This window comes from Salvelinus sp. IW2-2015, linkage group LG11, assembly GCF_002910315.2.
Source record: "Salvelinus sp. IW2-2015 linkage group LG11, ASM291031v2, whole genome shotgun sequence".
Classification (NCBI taxonomy): domain Eukaryota; kingdom Metazoa; phylum Chordata; class Actinopteri; order Salmoniformes; family Salmonidae; genus Salvelinus; species Salvelinus sp. IW2-2015.
In genome coordinates, this window is record NC_036851.1 from 33857346 (window position 1) to 33878397 (window position 21052).

Here is a 21052-nt window from a genome sequence, read left to right on the forward strand (position 1 = left end):
CACAAGGAAGAGAGATCTCAGAACCAGCACAGGCCCAAAGTGGCCATCATCTGTGGCTCCGGACTGGGTATGCTGGCTGATGCTCTCAAGTGCCAGGACTCCTTTCCTTACTCCGACATCCCTGGGTTCCCACAGAGCACAGGTGAGAAAAAAAAATGTATATGAAGAAAGAAGAAAGAAAGAGAGAGAGAGAGATATGGGGACTGGGAATGTTCACATGGACCAAGGGCAGAAGTTTGTGTAACATACACTGGTTGTTACAATCAGATAGACAACAATGATCAACATAATATACCTAACACAACACAATGGCCATGATGACATTAATTGAATCTTTGTTATGAAAATAGAACAGTCAGCTTTAAACATAGTGAACAAGTTTAACGGCGACGTTAAATATGTTTTTTTGGATGTTTGTGTGTGTGTGTGTGTGTGTGTGTGTGTGTGTGTGTGTGTGTGTGTGTGTGTGTGTGGTGTGTGTGTGTGTGTGGTGTGTGTTGTGGTGTGTGTGTGTGTGTGTGTGTGTGTGTGTGTTGTGTGTGTGTGTGTGTGTGTGTGTGTGTGTGGCTTCACAGTGCAAGGACACGCTGGCAGACTGGTGTTTGGGGAGCTAAAAGGAAAGACGTGTGTTTGCATGCAGGGCCGTTTCCACATGTATGAGGCACACTCACTCTGTAAGGTCAGTACCATATCACAGCGATCAGTATCGAGAAACAATGAAAAAAGTGTTAACGCACAATCGCACATCCCAATTGGCACAAATAGATGAAAAATAACAGCTGTTACTGTCCACTCAGGGAGCAAATATTACTACTAAGACACACACCATATTAGGAACTTCCTCGTCCTCATCAACCCTCACCCTTCCCCTGGTCATCTCTCAATCATGCACTAATCAAGCGTCACCCCTCCTCCTCAGTGTGTGAATATATATATATACAGTGGGGAGACAAGTATTTGATACACTGCCGATTTTGCAGGTTTCTACTTACAAAGCATGTAGAGGTCTGTAATTTTATCATAGGTACACTTCAACTGTGAGAGACGGAATCTAAAACAAAATCCAGAAATCACATTGTATGATTTTAAATAATTAATTTGCATTTTATTGCATGACATAAGTATTTGATCACCTACAACCAGTAAAGAATTCCGGCTCTCACAGACTCTGTTAGTTTTTCTTTAAGAAGCCCTCCTGTTCTCCACTCATTACCTGTATTAACTGCACCTGTTTGAACTCGGTTACCTGTATGAAAGACACCTGTCCACACACTCAATCAAACAGATTCCAACCTCTCCACAATGGGCCAAGACCAGAGAGCTGTGTAAGGACATCAGGGATAAAATTGTAGACCTGCACAAGGCTGGGATGGGCTACAGGACAATAGGCAAGCAGCTTGGTGAGAAAGGAAAAACTGTTGGCGCAATTATTAGAAAATGGAAGAAGTTCAAGATGACGGTCAATCACCCTCGTCTGGGGCTCCATGCAAGATTTCACCTCGTGGGGCATCAATGATCATGAGGAAGGCGAGGATCAGCCAGAACTACACGGCAGGACCTGGTCAATGACCTGAAGAGAGCTGGGACCACAGTCTCAAAGAAAACCATTAGTAACACACTACGCCGTCATGGATTAAAATCCTGCAGCGCACGCAAGGTCCCCTGCTTAAGCCAGTGCATGTCCAGGCCTGTCCTGAAAGTTTGCCAATGACCATCTGGATGATCCAGAGGAGGAATGGAGAAGGGTCATGTGGTCTGATGAGACAAAAATAGAGCTTTTTGGTCTAACTCCACTCGCCGTGTTTGGAGGAAGAAGAAGTATGAGTACAACCCAAGAACACCATCCAACCGTGAAGCATGGAGGTGGAAACATCATTCTTTGGGATGCTTTTCTGCAAAGGGGACAGGACGACTGCACCGTATTGAGGAGAGGATGGATGGGGCCATGTATCGCGAGATCTTGGCCAACAACCTCCTTCCCTCAGTAAGAGCATTGAAGATGGGTCGTGGCTGGGTCTTCCAGCATGACAACGACACGAAGCACACAGCCATGGCAACTAAGGAGTGGCTCCGTAAGAAGCATCTCAAGGTCCTGGAGTGGCCTAGCCAGTCTCCAGACCTGACCCAATAGAAAATCTTTGGAGGGAGCTGAAAGTCCGTATTGCCCAGCGACAGCCCCGAAACCTGAAGGATCTGGAGAAGATCTGTAGGGAGGAGTGGGCCAAAATCCCTGCTGCAGTGGTGGTGCAAACCTAGTCAAGAACTACAGGAAACGTATGATCTCTGTAATTGCAAACAAAGGTTCTGTACCAAATATTAAGTACTTGCTTTTCTGATGTATCAAATACTTATGTCATGCAATAAAATGCAAATTAATTACTTAAAAATCATACAATGAGATTTTCTGGATTTTTGTTTAGATTCCGTCCTCGTCATAGTTGAAGTGTACCTATGATAAAAATTAAGACCTCTACATGCTTTGTAAGTAGGAAAACCTGCAAAATCGGCAAGTGTATCAAATACTTGTTCTCCCCACTGTATATATATATATATTATATAATTATATATATTATATAATATATATATAATATTATATATATATAATATCACTGCTCAAAAAAATAAAGGGAACACTTAAACAACACAATGTAACTCCAAGTCAATCACACTTCTGTGAAATCAAACTGTCCACTTAGAAAGCAACACTGATTGACAATAAGTTTCACATGCTGTTGTGCAAATGGAATAGACAACAGGTGGAAAATTATAGGCAATTAGCAAGACACCCCCAATAAAGGAGTGGTTCTGCAGTGGTGACAACAGACCACTTCTCAGTTCCTATGCTTCCTGGCTGATGTTTTGGTCACTTTTGAATGCTGGCGGTGCTTTCACTCTAGTGGTAGGCATGAGACGGGTCTACAACCCAACACAAGTGGCTCAGGTAGTGCAGCTCATCCAGGATGGCACATCAATGCATGCTGTGGCAAGAAGGTTTTGCTTTGTCTGTCAGCGTAGTGTCCAGAGCATGGAGGCGCTACCAGGTGACAGGCCAGTACATCAGGAGACGTGGAGGAGGCCGTAGGAGGGCAACAACCCAGCAGCAGGACCGCTACTCGCCTTTGAGCAGGAGGAGCACTGCCAGAGCCCTGCAAAATGACCTCCAGCAGGCCACAAATGTGCATGTGTCTGCTCAAACGGTCAGAAACAGACTCCATGAGGGTGGTATGAGGGCCCGAGTCCACAGGTGGGGGTTGTCTTACAGCCCAACACGTGCAGGACGTTTGGCATTTGCCAGAGAACGCCAAGATTGGCAAATTCGCCACTGGCGCCTGTCTCTTCACAGATGAAAGGAGTTCACACTGAGCACGTGACAGACGTGACAGAGTCTGGAGATGCCGTAGAGAACGTTCTGCTGCCTGCAACATCCCTCCAGCATGACCGGTTTGGCGGTGGGTCAGTCATGGTGTGGGTGGCATTTCTTTGGGGGGCCGCACAGCCCTCCATGTGCTCGCCAGAGGTAGCCTGACTGCCATTAGGTACCGAGATGAGATCCTCAGACCCCTTGTGAGACCATATGCTGGTGCGGTTGGCCCTGGTTCCCTCCTAATGCAAGACAATGCTAGACCTCATTGTGCTGGAGTGTGTCAGCAGTTCCTGCAAGAGGAAGGCATTGATGATAAGGACTGGCCCGCACGTTCCCCAGACCTGAATCCAATTGAGCACATCTGGGACATCATGTCTCGCTCCATCCACCAACGCCACGTTGCACCACAGACTGTCCAGAGTTGCGGATGCTTTAGTCCAGTCTGGGAGGAGATGCCTCAGGAGACCATCCGCCACCTCATCAGGAGCATGCCCAGGCGTGTAGGGAGGTCATACAGGCACGTGGAGGCCAACACACTACTATGAGCCTCATCTTGACTTGTTTTAAGGACATTACATCATACATCAAAGTTGGATCAGCCTGTAGTGTGGTTTTCCACTTTAATTTTGAGTGTGACTCCAAATCCAGACCTCCATGGGTTGATAAATTTGATTTCCATTGATAATTTTTGTGTGATTTTGTTGTCAGCACATTCAACTATGTAAAGAAAAAAGTATTTAATAAGAATATTTCATTCATTCAGATCTAGGATGTGTTATTTTAGTGTTCCCTTTATTTTTTTGAGCAGTGTATATATATATGTACCAGTCAAACCCTTGGACACACCTACTCATTCAAGGTTTTTTCTTTATTTTTTTATTATTTTCTACATTGTAGAATAATAGTGAAGACTTCAAAACTATGAAATAACATGTATGGAATCAGTTGTGTTGCGACAAGGTAGGGGTGGTATACAGAAGATAGCCCTATTTGGTAAAAGACCAAGTCCATATTATGGCAAGAACAGCTCAAAAAAGCAAAGAGAAACAACAGTCCATCATTACTTTAAGACATGAAGGTCAGACAATGTGGAACATTTCAAGAACTTTGAAAGTATCTTCAAGTGCAGTTGCAAAAACCACCAAGCGCTATGATGAAACTGGCTCTCATGAGGACCGCCACAGGAAAGGAAGACCCAGAGTTACCTCTGCTGCAGAGGATAAGTTCATTAGAGTAACCAGCCTCAGAAATTGCAGCCCAAATAAATGCTTCACAGAGTTCAAGTAACAGACACATCTCAACATCAGCTATTCAGAGGAGACTGTGTGAATCAGGCCTTCGTGGTTGAATTGCTGCAAAAAAACACTACTAAAGGACACCAATAAGAAGATGAAACTTGCTTGGGCCAAGAAACACAAGCAAGGGACATTAAACCGGTGGAAATCTTTCCTTTAGTCTGATGAGTCCAAATTTGAGAGTTTTGGTTAGAAACGCCTTGTCTTTGTAAGACGCAGTGTAGGTGAACGGATGATCTCCGCATGTGTGGTTCCCACCGTGAAGCACGGAGGAGGAGGTGTGATGGTGTGGGGGTGCTTTTCTGGTGACACTGCCAGTGTGTCATGCCCTGACCTTAGAGATCCTTTTTATGTCTCTATTTTGGTTTGGTCAGGGTGTGAGTTAGGGTGGGTATTCTATGTTCTATTATTTGCATTTTTATGTTTTGGCCGGGTAGGGTTCTCAATTAGGGACAGCTGTCTATCGTTGTCTCTGATTGAGAACCATACTTAGGTAGCCTTTTCCCACCTGTCTTTGTTTATGGCACTTAGCCTTTAGCTTCATGGTTTGTTTTGTAGTGTTTATTGTTTTGTTCGGCGTCTTTTCTAATAAAAAGAAAATGTACGCTCACCACGCTACGCCTTGGTCCTCTTCTTACAATGGCCGTGACACAGTGATTAATTTAGAATTCAAGGCACACTTAACCAGCATGGCTACCACAGCGTTCTGCAGCGATACTCCACCCCATTTGTTTTGCACTTAGTGGGACTATCATTTGTTTTTCAACAGGACAATGACCCAACACACATACAGGCTGTGTAAGGGCTATTTGACCAAGAAGGAGAGTGATGGAGTGCTGCATCAGATGACCTGACCTTCACAATCACCTGACCTCAACCAAATTGAGATGCTTTGGGCTGAGTCGGACCGCAGAGTGAAGGAAGAGCAGCCAACAAGTGCTCAGCATGTGGGAACTCCTTCAAGACTGTTGGAAAAGCATTCCAGGTGAAGCTAGTTGAGAGAATGCCAAGAGTGTGCAAAGCTGTCATCAAGGCAAAGGGTGGCTACTTTGAAGAATCTCAAATATAACATATATTTTAATTAGTTTAACACTTTTTTGGTTTCTACAGGATTCCATATGTGTTATTTAATAGTGTTGATGTGTTCACTATTATTATACAATGTAGAAAATAGTAAAAATAAAGAAAACCCTTGAATGAATAGGTGTGTTCAAACTTGAACAAAAATATAAATGCAACATACAACAATTTCAAAGATTTGACTGAGTTACAGTTCATATAAGGAAATCAGTCGATTGAAATAAATTCATTAGGCCCTAATCTATGGATTTCACATGACTGGGAATACAGATATGCATCTGTTGGTCACAGATACCTTAAAAAAAGTAGGGGCGTGGATCAGAAAACCAGTCAGTATCTGATGTGACCACCATTTGCCTGATGCAGCGTGACAAATCTCCTTCACATAGAGTTGATCAGGCTATTGATTGTGGCCCGTGGAATCTTGTCCCACTCCTCTTCAATGGGTGTGAGCAGTTGCTGGATATTGTCGGGAACTGGAACACGCTGTCGTACACGTCCATCCAGAACATCCCAAACCTGCTCAATGGGTGACATGTCTGGTGAGGATGCAGGCCATGGAAGAACTGGGACATTTTCAGCTTCCAATAATTGTGTACAGATCCTTGCAACATGGGGCTGTGCATTATCATGCTGAAACAGGAAGTGACGGCGGTGGATGAATGGCACGACAATGGGCCTCAGGATCTCTGAGCATTCAAATTGCCATCGATAAAATGCAATTGTGTTCGTTGTCCGTAGCTTATGCCTGCCCATAACATAACCCTACCACCACCATGGGGCACTCTGTTCACAACGGTAACATCAGCAAACTGCTCACCAACACGACGCCATTGAAACGGGATTCATCCATAAAGAGCACACTTCAGCCATCGAAGGTGAGCATTTGCCGACAGAAGTCGGTTACGATTCCAAACTGCAGTCAAATCAAGACCCTGGCGAGGACTACAAGCATGCAGATGAGCTTCCCTGAGATGGCCTTTGACAGTTTGTGCCAAAGAATGTTGGTTGTGCAAACCCAGTTTCATCAGCTGTCCGGGTGGCTGTTCCCAGACGATCCCGCAGGTGAAGAAGCCAAATAGGGTGGTCCTGGGCTGGAGTGGTTACATGTGGTCTGCGGTTGTGAGGCAAAATTCTCTAAAACGACGTTGGTAGAGAAAATGAACATTAAACGATCTGGCAGCAGCTCTGGTGGTCATTCCTGCACCAATTGCACGCTCCCTCAAAACTTGAGACATCTGTGGCATTGTATTGTGTGACAAAACAGAACATTTTAGAGTGGCCTTTTATTCTCCCCAGCACAAGGTCCACCTGTGTCATGATCATGCTGTTCAATCAGCTTCTTGATATGCCACACCTGTCAGGTGGATGGATTATCTTGTCAAAGGAGAAATGCTCACTAACAGGGATGTAAACAAATTTGTGCGTCTGGAAAATTTCTGAGATATTTTATTTCAGCTCATGAAATAACACTTTACATGTTGCATTTATATTTTTGTTCAGTAGATGTTATATAGATAATGGAGTGTATAGACAGTATGGACAATATATGAACAGAAAAGGTGTGTACAACAGTAGTTATATAGGGTAAGACATGACTAGAATACAGTACATACATATAAAGTAGGTAAAACAGTATGTAAACATTATTCAAGTGACCAGTGTTCAAGGACTCTGTGTATATAGGGCAGCAATCTCTAAGGTGCGGGGTAGAGTATCGGGTGGTAACCGGCTAGTAACAGTGACTAAGGGTACTGGGTGGAGGCCGGCTAGTGATGACTGTTTAACAGTCTGATGGCCTGGAGAATCTGTTATCAGTCTCTCGGTCTCAGCTGTCTCCGCCTTCTAGATGGTAGCAGGCTGAACAGGCCGTGGCTCAGGTCCTTGATGATCTTCTTGGCCTTCCTGTGACACTGGGTACTGTAGATGTCCTGGAGGGCAGGCACTGTGCCCCTGGTGATGCGTTGGGCTGACCTCACCACCCCCTGGAGAGCCCTGCGGTTGCGGGCGGTGCAATTGCCGTACTAGGCGGTGATACAGCCCAACAGAATGCTCTCGATGGTGCATGAGGGTCTTAGGTGCCAAGCCAAATTTCTTCAGCCTCCTGAGGTTAAAGAGGCGCTGTTGCGCCCTCTTCACCACGCTGTCTATGTGGAAGGACCATTCCAGGTCCACAGTGATGTGCACGCAGAGGAACTTGAATCTTTTTTCCCTCTCCACTGCATCCATGTTGATGTGGATGAGGGTATGTTCTCTCTGCTGTCTCCTGTAGTCCACAATCACCTCCTCGTTGACAATCAAGGGAGAGGTTATTTTACTTGCACCATTCCGCCAAGGCTCTCACCTCAGCCCTGCAGGCTGTCTCGTCGTTGTTGTGTCGTCAGCAAACTTGAAGATTGAGTTGGAGACGTGCGTGGCTATGCAGTCATGGATGAACAGAGRGTACAAGAGGGAACTGATCCACCGTGTTGAGGATCAGTGTGGCAGAGCATTGGTTGTTGCCTACCTTCATCAACCTGGGGTTGGCCCGTCAGGAAGTCTAGGATCCAGTTGCACAGGGCGGGGTTCAGATCTAGGGCCCTGAGCTTGGAGGGCACTATGTGCAACTGGGTTTTTGACTGGACTTTACATGCTTATTCGATGCTAGCTACATGCTTTGTTATTGTGGACATCGTGCATTTAGCTAGCTTGCTAATGTCGAGTAACAGTAAATCCGATGCCCCTGCCAATGTGAAAAATCATTGTAATGTAGCCTATAGCTGAATGAGCCAAAAAGTTATGCAAGTGCAGTTTTGACCATACTATACAGGCTTGTTAACATGCCTGTTAGTATTTTATGGGTTTCCATCTCAAATTGGTAGTTTTAGTTTAATCACTTCTTGATCAGAGTCTTGATCGAAAAGCCATGAGCAAAGTAGTCTCACGGAAGCTCTACCATTCCCATAACGTTGTTTCAATATGGCTGTGACCACATCTCTCTCAACTTGTGTGAGGCGCTTGAAAAATGTATAATATTATGTTCTAAAAGCATTTTCATAACATCACATTCAACAAGGTAACCTAACATTGACATGTAAAACAATATTGTTGGTTGATTTGAGTGTTTCAGTTCCACTTAAAATGACACCACTTTTTTTTTTTCTTGAGGAGGAATGTTAGCGGAGGATTGACATAGTTCCTAATATGTATGCTCTATGGCTGGCCTTTAAATGGTATGAACCTAGAGCATTATTAGAGAGAAAAAATGAATACAGGGGGAAACACTCTCACTCACAATTTAATATTATTATTTTAAGATTATAAGCATGACGCTTCATCCCACCAGGCCTTTATCAGGACCTTGAAAGGCTATGAGAAACAGAAGAAATTCACACTTTTCCACAGCCACAGCTCTGCATTTGTTCATTAGATGAAAAAACCTGCATGATGTTGACATGCTCTGCTACACAGTGTTGACATGCTCTGCTCTCATGCATGTCAACATAATGTATAACTACTGTAGAGCATTGCTAGGCTATTCCTGACTCTCTTCAGATTGATGAGATTGATGAGATTGTAGATAAGCGATTCCCCCTTTAGGATAGCTAACTGAGTCCATTGCTATGTCCCAAATTGCATCCTGTTCCCTACATAGTGTACTACTTTTGACTAGCGCCCATAGATTGGTGCACTATAACTAGTGCACTGTTTGGGAATAGGGTACCATTTGAGACGTACCTGTGGTGGCAGAATTTGGGGTGAGCTGTGTTGTGTTGCAACTTGTTTTGGGTTAACACTATAATTTTCTCTCTCTCCTTGTCTCTCTCTCTCCTTATCTCTCTCTCTCTCTCTGTCTCTCTTTCTCTCTCTTTCGCTCTCTCTTTCTCTCTCTGACTACCTTTCCTGTGCGGGTATTTAAGCTCTTGGGGGTTCGAGACCCTGATTGTGACCAATGCAGCAGGCTCACTGGCAGACAGCTACCAGGTTGGGGACATCATGATCATCAAAGATCACATCAACTTCCCTGGCCTGGCTGGGCTCAATCCCCTCAATGGACCCAATGATGACAAGTGAGTGAGATCTTCTAGTCTAGGTCAGTGGTTCCCACTTTATAATGGGTCCTACTAACTAATTACCACAAACAACCTCAAAATATGTCACGCCCTGACCATAGAGAGCTTTTTATTCTCTATGTTGGTTAGGTCGGGGTGTGACTAGGGTGGGTCATCTAGGTGTTTATATGTATATGTTGGCCTGTTATGGTTCCCAATCAGAGGCAGCTGTTTATCGTTGTCTCTGATTGGGGATCATATTAAAACTTCTTATGGCTGCATCCCGCTACCGGGATCGATATGACAACAGCCAGTGAAAGTGCAGGGCGCCAAATTCAAACAACAGAAATCTCATAATTAAAATTCCTCAAACATACATGTGTCTTATATAATTTTAAAGGTAATCTTGTTGTTAATCCCACCAAAGTGTCCGATTTCAAATATGCTTTTCAGCGAAAGCACTACAAACGATTGTTAGGTCACTACCAAACCACAATAAGCACAGCCATTTTTCCAGCGAAAGATAGCTTTCACAAAAAGCAGAAATAGAGATAAAATTAATCACTAACCTTTGATTATCGTCATCAGATGACACTCATAGGACTTCATGTTACACAATACATGCATGTTTTGTTTGATAAAGTTCATATTTATAACAAAAAATCTGAGTTTACATTGGCGCGTTACATTCACTAGTTCCAAAAACATCAAGTGATTTTGCATAGCCACATCGTTTCAACAGAAATACTCATCATAAATGTAGATGATAATACAAGTTATACACATGGAATAATAGATATACTTCTCCTTAATGCAACCGCTGTGTCAGATTTCAAAAAACTTTACGGAAAAAGCAAATCATGCAATAATCTGAGACGGAGCTCAGAACAATAGCCAAATTAGCCGCCATGTTGGGGTCAACAGAAACCAGAAAATACATGATAAATGTTTCCTTACCTTTGATGAACTTCATCAGAATGCAGTCCTAGGAATCCCAGGTCCAMAATAAATGCTTGATTTGTTCGATAATGTCCGTTATTTATGTCCAATTAGCTACTTTGGTTAGCACGTTTGGTAAACATTTCCAAAGTCACTATAGTCCACTATAACGTGACGAAATGTCCAAAAGTTCCGTAACAGTCAGTAGAAACATGTCAAACGATGTACTGAATCAATCTTTAGAATGTTGTTAACATACATCTTGAATAACGTTCCAACCGGAGAATTAGATTGACTTCAGATGAGCGGTGGAACGGAGGTCCTCCTCATGTGAACGCGCATGTGAAAGCATGGTCAGCTCGTGGCAGTGATTACTCATTCCTGTCTCCTTCGGCCCCCCTTCACATTAGAGTCATCAGACAAAGTTAAATTGACTGTTGACATAGTGGAAGCCGTAGGAAGTGAAAACTCATCAATATCTCGCTGTAATTTCAATGAGAGCTTGGTTGAAAATCTGCCACCTCAGAAAAAATTCAAACAGGAAGTGGAACTTCTCAGGTTTTTGCCTGCCATATGAGTTCTGTTATACTCACAGACATAATTCAAACAGTTTTAGAAACTTCAGGGTGTTTTCTATCCAATAGGAATAAGAATATGCATATATTAGCAACTGGGACTGAGGAGCAGGCAGTTTACTATGGGCACCTCTGTGCACCTTTCATCCAAGCTACTCAATACTGCGCCTGCAGCCATAAGAAGTTAAGGCAGCCATTTCCCCCTTGTGCTTATTGGGATTTTGTCTATGTATAGTTGCCTGTGAGCATTATTCTAGCTTCACGTTTCGTTTGTTCGTTTTGTTGTTTTGTTGTTTGATGTTTTCTATTCCAAAATAAAGGATGGAAACATACCACGCTGCATCTTGGTCTACTCCTTATGACGAACCTGACAGAAGATCCCACCACAAACGGACCAAGCAGCGTGGCAAGGAGGAGCAGGTATCCTGGGCCTGGGAGGATATCCATGAGATAAAGATATCCTGGACTTGGGAGGAGATAATGGCAGGAGACAAAAGCCTTCCATGGAAGCAGACGAAAGCGGCGAAGGAAGGACAACAACGACACCGGGGTTCGCGGCCACGACGGAAGCCCGAGAGGCAGCCTAAAAAATTTTTTTKGGGGGGGGCACACGGAGTGGTCGGTGAAGTTGAGGTGTGAGTCAGAAACCGAGTAGTTATTGTACAAATTGGAGGAGAGTGAATGGATGGGAGAGTTAAAGACCTTCGAGGAGTTGTTGGACAAATTGGAGGAGAGTGAAGCGAGAGAGCTATTGGTTTGGCGTAGTATGCACGGCATTCGTCCTCAAGAGCATGTTAGTCGTCCGATGCCACCTGTGCCAGCTTCCTATACTCGTCCTGAGGAGCGTGTCATTTGTCCGGCACCATCTGTGCCAGCTCTACACACCAGGTCTCCAGTGCGCCTCCACAGACCAGTACGTCCTGTGCCTGCTCCTCGCACTCTCCCTCAAGTGCGCCTTCCCAGTCAGGTACGTCCTGTGCCTGCTCCTCGCACTCTCCCTGAAGTGCGNGTACGTCCTGTGCCTGCTCCTCGCACTCTCCCTCAAGTGCGCCTTCCCAGTCAGGTACGTCCTGTGCCTGCTCCTCGCACTCTCCCTGAAGTGCGTGTCCCCAGTCAGGTACGTCCTGTGCCTGCTCCTCGCACTCTCCCTGAAGTGCGTGTCCCCAGTCAGGTACGTCCTGTGCCTCCTCTCCGCACTCGCCCTGAGGTGCATGTCATCAGCCCGGTGCCACCTGTACCGGTCCCACGCATCAGGCCTCCAGTGCGCCTCCACAGTCCAGTGCGTCCTGTGCCTCCTCCCTGCACTTGCCCTGAGGTGCGTGTCATCAGCCCGGTGCCACCTGTACCGGTTCCACGCATCAGGCCTCCAGTGCGCATCCACAGTCCAGTACGTCCTGTGCCTCCTCCCCGCACTCGCCCTGAGGTGCGTGTCATCAGCCCGGTGCCACCTGTACCAGTCCCACACATCAGGCCTCCAGTGCGCCTCCACAGTCCAGAGCTTCCGGCGACAGATCCCAGTCCAGAGCTTCCGGCGACAGTTCCCAGTCCAGAGCTTCCGGCGAAGTTTCACAGTCCGGAACCTCCTGAGACGTTTCACGGTCCRGAACCTCCTGAGACATTTCACGGTCCGGAACCTCCTGAGACGTTTCGCGGTCTGGAGCCTCCAGCGAACGGTCGGCGGTCCGGAGCCTCCAGCGATGGTCTGCGGTCCGGAGCCTCCAGCGACGGTCTGCGGTCCAGAGCCTCCAGCSGGGGTTCTCAGTCCGGAGTCCCCGGCGACGATCTACGGTCCGGAGTCCCCGGCGACGAACCACGGTCCGGAATCCCCGGCGACGATCTACGGTCCGGAGCCTCCGGCGACGATTCACAGTCCAGTTCCTCCGGCGACATGTCCACAAGCGGAGTGGGTACTTCGCCCCGCACCGGAGCCACCCCCGACGGTAGATGCACACCCGGACCCTCCCCTATTGAGTCAGGTTTTGCGGTCGGAGTCCGCACCTTTGGGAGGGTACTGTCACGCCCTGACCATAGAGAGCTTTTTAATTCTCTATGTTGGTTAGGTCGGGTGTGACTAGGGTGGGTCATCTAGGTGTTTATATGTCTATGTTGGCCTGTTATGGTTCCCAATCAGATGCAGCTGTTTATCGTTGTCTCTGATTGGGGATCATATTTAGGCAGCCATTTCCCCTTTGTGTTTTGTGGGATCTTGTCTATGTATAATTGCCTGTGAGCATTATTCTAGCGTCACGTTTCGTTGGTTCGTATTGTTGTTTTGTTCTTTGATGTTTTCTATTCCAAAATAAAGGATGGAAACATACCACGCTGCATCTTGGTCTACTCCTTATGACGAACGTGACAAAATACCAGAAACGACTTCTAAGAGCGCTTGGTGCTGTGTAACCCTTTAGTGCTGTGGTTCAGTAGCCTACATGCTTCATTAGCCACAATTCTCTTGTTTGAACATATTTGAACAACACATTCATAATGTTTTGTGTTGACCAGGTTTGGTCCCCGGTTCCCTCCCATGTCTGGTGTGTATGGCAAGGACCTGCAGAAAATAGCCTTTGACCTCTGTAAGAGCATGGACGTCTCTCAATTTGTCCAGGGGGGGGTTTACTGCATGGTGGGAGGGCCCAACTTCGAGACCATCGCAGAGGCCAGACTTCTTCACAGACTAGGGGTGGACGCTGTGGGTAAGAGAACTAGTACTTGTTCACTTCCAGATAGATTATAGATTCTAGCATGGTCCCAGATCTGTTTTTGTTCTCTTGCTAACAGTGCATGCTAGATAGATTTGTCTATTTAAGTGGTTGGTGATTGTTGCCATGATAAGATATAATTTTAGGGCAACATTTTATAAGACATCTGAGATATGCTTTGTGCATTAGACTTTTATTACTTCATAAACATGAAGGTCCCCACTTTAATGCATTCTAGTATGTAGGAGTAGCAGTAGGTGTTTTTATCTTCTCTCCTCTCCTCTTCTCCTCATAGGAATGAGCACAGCACCAGAGGTGGTGGTAGCCACACAATGTGGCATGAGGGTGTTTGGCCTCTCTCTCATCACCAACAAGGTGGTCAAGAGCTATGACGACACTGAGTCAGTCAACCACGAAGCTGTTCTGGAGGTCAGCAAACTGCGCTCGCAAATGCTGCAGACGCTGGTCAGCCAGATGGACATCAACAACAACGCGGTCTGAACTGAAGAGAGCAAGATGAGATGAGACACTGAAACCCTTCGACTTGTCAAGATGAAAACATTCAACATTCCACAGCGACCCCGGCCAATGGCACAGTTTTCCCAATTCAGTGCACTACTTTTGACCAGAGCTCATGGCACCCTATTTCCTATAAGTAGTACACTATAGGGTGCCATTTCAGATGCACAACAAGAATCTCAAGAGGATTTGTCAAAATTACTCAAAATCTTGCAGCTACTGGCCTATTATGCAAACATGGTGCCCAGGTCATTGTCTTGAATATTGTTTGGGTTAAATCAACAATAATCTCATCTGTTCAGTCTGTAAATATTGTACAAAATTGTGTAACTTCATACTGTCATTTGTATTTTGTGATATCACAACTGATGTTTATCTGTTGTATATTTTTTATTTGTTCTGTTAACAGGTTCTCTCAAATGGACAACTTTTTACAACCTGTTATTTTTCAGCTGTATTAACTCATCTTTCTATCCACAATTGTATGCTAATACTTGTTCACAGACAATAAGATAAAACATTGTAAAGTGAAAGATTATATGCAGCTCTATGTATGATGAAACTTGATGTATTACAAATCAATGTCACATATTCAGATAGTTTTATAGATTAATTTTAATTMATGTAAAATACAATCTGTATTTTAATTGTATTGTTCCTCAACTTTTGTCGGATATTGAGTACGGATTGCACCGACAATCTGCGATGCTTTATCACATTGAAAAACCTATTATGGAAGAATTGTGTTCTCATTTCAGAGAAGTGCAAATCTCGGTGTCACACCAACTTGCTAAATTTGTATTTACAATTTTTTTTCCAAATAAATGGTTGAACTTGTATGTAGACTAAATGCACGCTACAAATGAATACAGGCAAAATATTGCCTACTACGTATGTTAATCTCCCGGATTTGCCCTCAGTGTAACCTTTTCGGTTACCCAAATTCGAATCCAGAATGTTTCGTCCATAGCTTCGTCCATGTTCCAGTAGGTGGCGGTCTTTTTCGTCGTCGATGTGGTTGCTATGACGAAGAGAAGCGTTACAGAACATTCCGGAGTAACTTTTATGTTATGCAGCTAGGCTAAAGATACATTTGCAAGGTTGCAAGTCGTATTTATATTGCAAAAGTTAGAATGACTTATTATGCTGCAAGTTCAGCTTTGGAATCAATTTTTTCAAGGTATTGATGTAAAAACATAATGAATGTACTGCCAAACCATCTTGTCAAGTCACTGAAGGAAGATTTCAAGATATTGGTAAGTTCATTGTCATGATGATGAGCACACACACACACACACACACACACACACATTATATATATATACATACATACATACATACATACATACATACATACATACATACATACATACAAGATAGAGACAGAACCATAGACAGACAGAGAGGCAGACAGACAGACATAAGTCACACACACACACACACACACAATACATAGTAATATCTGTTTAGGACTACAGCAAGTGGGAGAGATGCAACAGGAGCAAGACAGAGCCCCCTCCCTGGGTGATTTTGCCCCCACTGCCCAACAAGACTACTGGCTCACCAAGCAAGCGTTATCCAGCCACAGGGAGAGAGGAGAGTGGGACCTCTGCCACCCATAACTTTTTCCCAACAACCGACAAGCCAGGTAAGCTATGAACTCATCTTTGAAGGTAAAATATGTTAAATTGAGGAGATTAGGTTGACACATGCTGGAAGGAAAAGATTCACTGAATGAAAATCCAGCTTCATATGATGCAGAAGGCATAAATTGTCAATGGGAAATTAACTAAAATGGTTGACTTCCTGTTTTGCCTTTGACAGGGAAGTCTCGCCCCAACACTGGCCATGAAGAGTCCACTGTGTCATCTATGGGACGACTCTCTCGACGGAGGAGGAACGAAAGAGTGAAGCTGGACCCCATCACTTTGAAGAAACAAGAAAATATCAAAACACTGAACGTATTTAAATAAATTAAATATTAAATAAGTGATCAGTAAAAGTGATCAGTAAAATCCTCAGCTATTGAATAGTAGACGTTCCTGTCATCATGTTGAGTCAATAGCCACAGTCAACCACTAGAGGGAGTAATACGCCATAAGAAATAATCCATGGCAGTAATAGATTTAGACCAGCTGTGTCAAAATTATTACTAGTTTTTATTATTTCCTTTTAATTTGTGTCCAATTAAGACAACCAGGTGAGGGGAGTTCCTAACAAATCAGTGACCTTAATTGATCAATCAAGTACAAGGGAGGTGTGATTTAGAGACACGTTATAAAGTGTGCACCAGACCACAATATCTACACTTAAAACACAATACTGCATAAATAGGAAAGGTATTTAATTTTACATGTAAATAAACAAATAACAACCACTTTCAGTTGCTGATTATGTCGAGGAAGAAGGCCCTAGTGGAGCTGGAGAAGCACTGTGCATTGCTGCAGGAGAGCAACGTCCGTATGGCCGGGGAGATAGACAGTACAGACAGACAGTCAGTGTCCAGTGCCAGGGAATTCCTCATCCGGCATGACAAATTAGGGGTGAGTACATAGAATCTATGTCATTCTATTGCTCTATATCTGCTCCATTGACGACAGGACACACTTGTGTCCTAGTACCTAGTACTCACTCAAATAGATTGGGCAAGCACCTCACTGTCTATTTTACTGCACTCACATGTAACTGTATTCTCTAGATATGCTAGAACTACATAAGTACCAAGTATACTGTAGATATGATAGAAGAACAGAGTATCAACACATAGATCACCATCAGCTGTAACAGTCAGTTAAGCCAGCGTTTCCCAAACTCCAAGGGGTGCACATTTTGTTTTTTGTCCTAGCACTACACAGCTGATTCAAATAACCAACTCATCATCAAGCTTTGATTATTTGAAACAGCTGTGTTGTACTAGGGCAAAAAACAAAATGTGCACACTTTGGGGTCCCCAGGGCTGAGTTTTGGAAACGCTTAGTTAGGCTATAGATCACCATCAGCTGTAACAGTCAGTTAGGCTATAGATCACCATCAGCTGTAATGGTCAGTTAGACTATAGATCACCATCAGCTGTAACAGTGAGTTAGGCTATAGATTACCATCAGCTGTAACGGTCAGTTAGGCTATAGATCACCATCAGCTGTAATGGTCAGTTGGGCTATAGATCACCATCAGCTGTAACGGTCAGTTTAGGCTATAGCTCACGCATCAAGGCTGTAACGGTCAGTTAGACTATAGATCACCATCAGCTGTAACGGTCAGTTAGGCTATAGATCACCATCAGCTGTAACGGTCAGTTAGGCTATAGGGCAACATCAGCTGTAACAGTGTGAGCACCTTTCTTTATGTTATCTCAGAACCTGATATTCTCCTTGAAGTTCAGACGTACTAAGACTCTTGTAATGTGGTAAACCAATACCACCATTTGTACCATTATATAAAAGCATATTATTGGTACCCTGAATAAATAAAGTCTACCCTGTTTCTCTGTAAGAGTTCTATAGCTGCATTCAACAGCTGGAGCCACAGTCAGATGGAGCAGGCCAAGACAGAGCTCCAGGAGGCTGAGACTGCTGCAAAGAACAGACTTTGGGGTAAGTGGTGATATTATAAATAATGTATTATGCAGAGGCAACAAAAAGTTCAGTTTTTATCAATTGAGATGCCTTTGGCAGAGTGAGAATTATAAATCATAAGCAAATATAGTAGTACAGTAAGTCAAGTGTGCTTGTAAATTATGAATACTCTTTTGTTTTACAGTAAATGTGCGTGTGAATGTCGATATTAAATATTATTGTTGTGTGTGTGCATGTGTGACAGTGCAAGGAAAATCTGGTCGATTGGTGTTTGGGAACTCAAAAGGGAAGACGTGTTTGCATGCAGGGCCGTTCCCTCATTTATGATTGAAGTGTCTGTGGGTAAGCCCTTGATGTGTTACCTTGCCAGGTCTCCATGAGCAGCTGAGGGGGGTGAAGGCAGAGCTGGTGAACGCCCAGGCGGAGCTCCACACCCTGAAGACCTACAAGGATAAAGAGTACCCCGTCAAGGCCCTGCGCATTGCCGAGATAAAGAGAGAGATTGAGAAACTCAAAGAGACACAGCAGGTCAACAGGTCTCTCAATGGCAACTTCCTCCAATAGAACGCAATAGGCTGTAGTCTCATATGTTGTGTGCTGTTTATTCCTGTGGTTCCAGGATGAGAATGAGGACGTSAACTTGCTGTGCCAGACAGAGATGGTGTACCTGGAGAGACGATCCCAACACGAAGAGCAGGAAGTCCTCTCTGTCATAGCTAAGGTAGGATAGGATTTACTTCATTGTTCCTCAGGGGAAATTGTCTTGGACACACAGCACTGCTATATACAAAAAATAAAATAAACATCTATTATCACACACTCGACACAAACATAATACATAGGATACAAAGGTCTATAGTTCTTTGTGGATGAATGATTCTCAATTGCCGCTAAAATGTTTTATACAAACATTCAGTAAGTATCAGCATAGGTCTATTTCTGAAGTGTATCTGGATTATAGGTGAAAATAACAGTGGAGGTTTTTTGTAATGAGCTAAAGTCAGACTTTATTGGCAGGGGTAGATGTTGACACCATTTGTCATGGCTTTACTCCTTTCTCTCTGTTTTCAGCAAAATGTTTCATATATTCCCTGTGTCGTCAAACTGATGGCCGCACATAATCAGACGATAAAAAAAGAAATTGGAATCCACAAAAAGGTTTGGTTAATAATTATGAAAATTTCTACCAATTTGATACTTCAACTAGTGATAATGGACTCAGACTCACTCTAACTCCATACAGGTCATCATCAACATGTGAAAATAACCCTGTTTTTATTTTTACCATGGCATTATCGGAAAATGACTGTAATTGAAAAAGTATTTTTTTCTTCCTTTCTGTGTCACTCACTCATGCTTTCAACATTTCAGGAAATTGCGGAGCTGGAAGATAAGAACAGAGAGCTGATCAAGAGTGTCCAGGAACTACAAATATCACGGACCAACATCAGGAAAGACATCTTCCAAGACGTTTTCCCCAAATCAGATAAGTATGTCAAGGTGATGGAAGGCACTTTACTGTACACTGCTGCTCTTAATAGGTTGTGTGATATCACCATGCCATGAGGGTGGGCACTTTAGACAATCTGGCTTTGGAAAAGGTTCTTGAGGGGGGCTTTAAAACACCCATCAATAAGAAGACACATTGTCTAAAGTGCATCTCTAAAACTAAAACAATTACTAATGATAATTTACTTGCCTTCTTTTCTTTAAGAAACTATTACCAAAGAGTAGTACATTGAGAACTCCAAGCAAAGAGTATGACAATGTTATAATACCAACCATATACTGTCGATACCCACTGAACTGTTGGCTTGTTTATCTATCTAACATCTTATCAGTGTCACAAAACCATCTAGACAGAACTAATAGACATGTGACAGGAATTTAACCTCTTCCTTGTTCCATCAAAATCGATGTCTCGGAAAGAGTAATGGGGTATCACCATCTAATATAACCCAGGGTTGAAAACAGACTTGTAGCGCCATCTTAAATTTAAATGAAGAAGTACAGCAGAGCGGAGTGAATCCCAGTCTGACATTAAAGGTTAATAAGGTGCTCAAATTTCCCCCCAGCCTGTTCCAAAGCAAGATGACACTCCACGCTGTAGACCATGAAAATCCCTCATACCTACAACTCATCAAATATTCAATCATAAAATGTTCCCCTCTGGGGAATACATTAATTTCACGTGACATTTTATATAAGGGAGATTTAATGTTGAATTAGGATATTGCGAAATTACAATGCTTTTGGTAAACATCCTGAATCTCACTTAGCAATGACAACTTTTTTGCACTGACGTGTTTTAATCCTAAAATAGGCACCTATAAATATGAAGTTGAACTGTAAGTGCAGATGTTCTAATTGGAATTAGCTGTATTGACTCTGACTGATTCAAACTCGTCATTTTCCAGGCTGGTAAATAGCGAGTCCACACAGATACAACTAATTTCTCTCACTCTAGTCACTTTTGGGGAGAAAGTATGTTTAAATAAACGTACCTGTTTTTTTCCTTTCTTCCGTGATATGATACAGTCTTCCATAGGGAAACGGCTGCCAGCTTGTTTATTCTGTATTTCAGAATTACTGGGAGATGTTGGGAGATGCAATGGGAGATGTTACTTTCCATTCATTTATTCTCACTCAGATAGGCCATTTTTAGGATGGAAAATGTAGGTCTTAAACATCAGAATTGAAGTGGCCTACAGTWCATCTATCATAGGATGTCAATTGGGGAACACACTTGATGTGCATGTACTGTATAATTTTGTGTGCAATGTTTATTTGTTCATTAGGAGTGTAGGTACCAATCAAGAATAGCCCATACTTAATCATCATTTCATTTCTGAAGGGCATTTTGTAATGGCACCAAACTACTTTCCTCCTTATGGCATTAAGCCTTCACAAGCAATTAACATTTCCAAATGCATACTACGTATGTACATAAGGAAAAGGTGTTCAGTGTGCATTAA

The 21052-nt window shown here is 43.6% G+C and overlaps 2 protein-coding genes and 1 long non-coding RNA gene across 5 annotated transcripts in view; 2 read left to right on the plus strand and 1 right to left on the minus strand.

The window, feature by feature from the left end:
* Positions 1-39: 39 nt before the first annotated feature.
* The window catches only part of LOC111970255 (uncharacterized), a 23928-nt gene continuing 2915 nt past the window's right edge, over positions 40-21052 (minus strand). Inside the window, exons 2-4 of one of the 2 annotated variants that reach the window (XR_011480594.1) lie at positions 18745-18857; positions 18440-18520; positions 40-121 (exon numbers count right to left, since the gene is read on the minus strand). This is a non-coding gene — a long non-coding RNA (uncharacterized lncRNA). Of the gene's footprint in view, positions 122-17985; positions 18075-18439; positions 18521-18744; positions 18858-21052 lie in introns of those variants that run through there. The other variant, XR_002878089.1, reaches the window with a different exon arrangement.
* Positions 13416-15277, plus strand: LOC111970693 (purine nucleoside phosphorylase-like). The gene is made up of 2 exons (XM_023997474.2): positions 13416-13977; positions 14279-15277. The coding sequence occupies exons 1-2, from the start codon at positions 13809-13811 to the stop codon at positions 14482-14484; spliced, it is 375 nt and encodes a 124-aa protein (XP_023853242.2). The 5' UTR covers positions 13416-13808; the 3' UTR covers positions 14485-15277.
* Positions 15505-21052, plus strand: part of lg11h20orf96 (linkage group 11 C20orf96 homolog) — a 6016-nt gene continuing 468 nt past the window's right edge. The window contains exons 1-9 of one of the 2 annotated variants that reach the window (XM_023996895.2): positions 15505-15758; positions 15973-16150; positions 16327-16463; positions 16887-17045; positions 17996-18095; positions 18448-18605; positions 18697-18798; positions 19149-19235; positions 19449-19577. In XM_023996895.2, the coding sequence (XP_023852663.1) occupies positions 15702-15758; positions 15973-16150; positions 16327-16463; positions 16887-17045; positions 17996-18095; positions 18448-18605; positions 18697-18798; positions 19149-19235; positions 19449-19577 (1107 nt within the window). In that variant the 5' untranslated portion in view covers positions 15505-15701. The remainder of the gene's footprint in view (positions 15759-15972; positions 16151-16326; positions 16464-16886; positions 17046-17995; positions 18096-18447; positions 18606-18696; positions 18799-19148; positions 19236-19448; positions 19578-21052) is intronic. The other variant, XM_023996894.2, reaches the window with a different exon arrangement.

Bases quoted from the DNA above. Each gene is read 5' to 3' on its own strand.
- LOC111970693 (XM_023997474.2), top strand. From the start codon at position 13,809: ATGTCTGGTGTGTATGGCAAGGACCTGCAGAAAATAGCCTTTGACCTC. The intron at 13,978-14,278 runs GTAAGAGAACTA...TTCTCCTCATAG, and splicing joins ACTAGGGGTGGACGCTGTGG to GAATGAGCACAGCACCAGAG.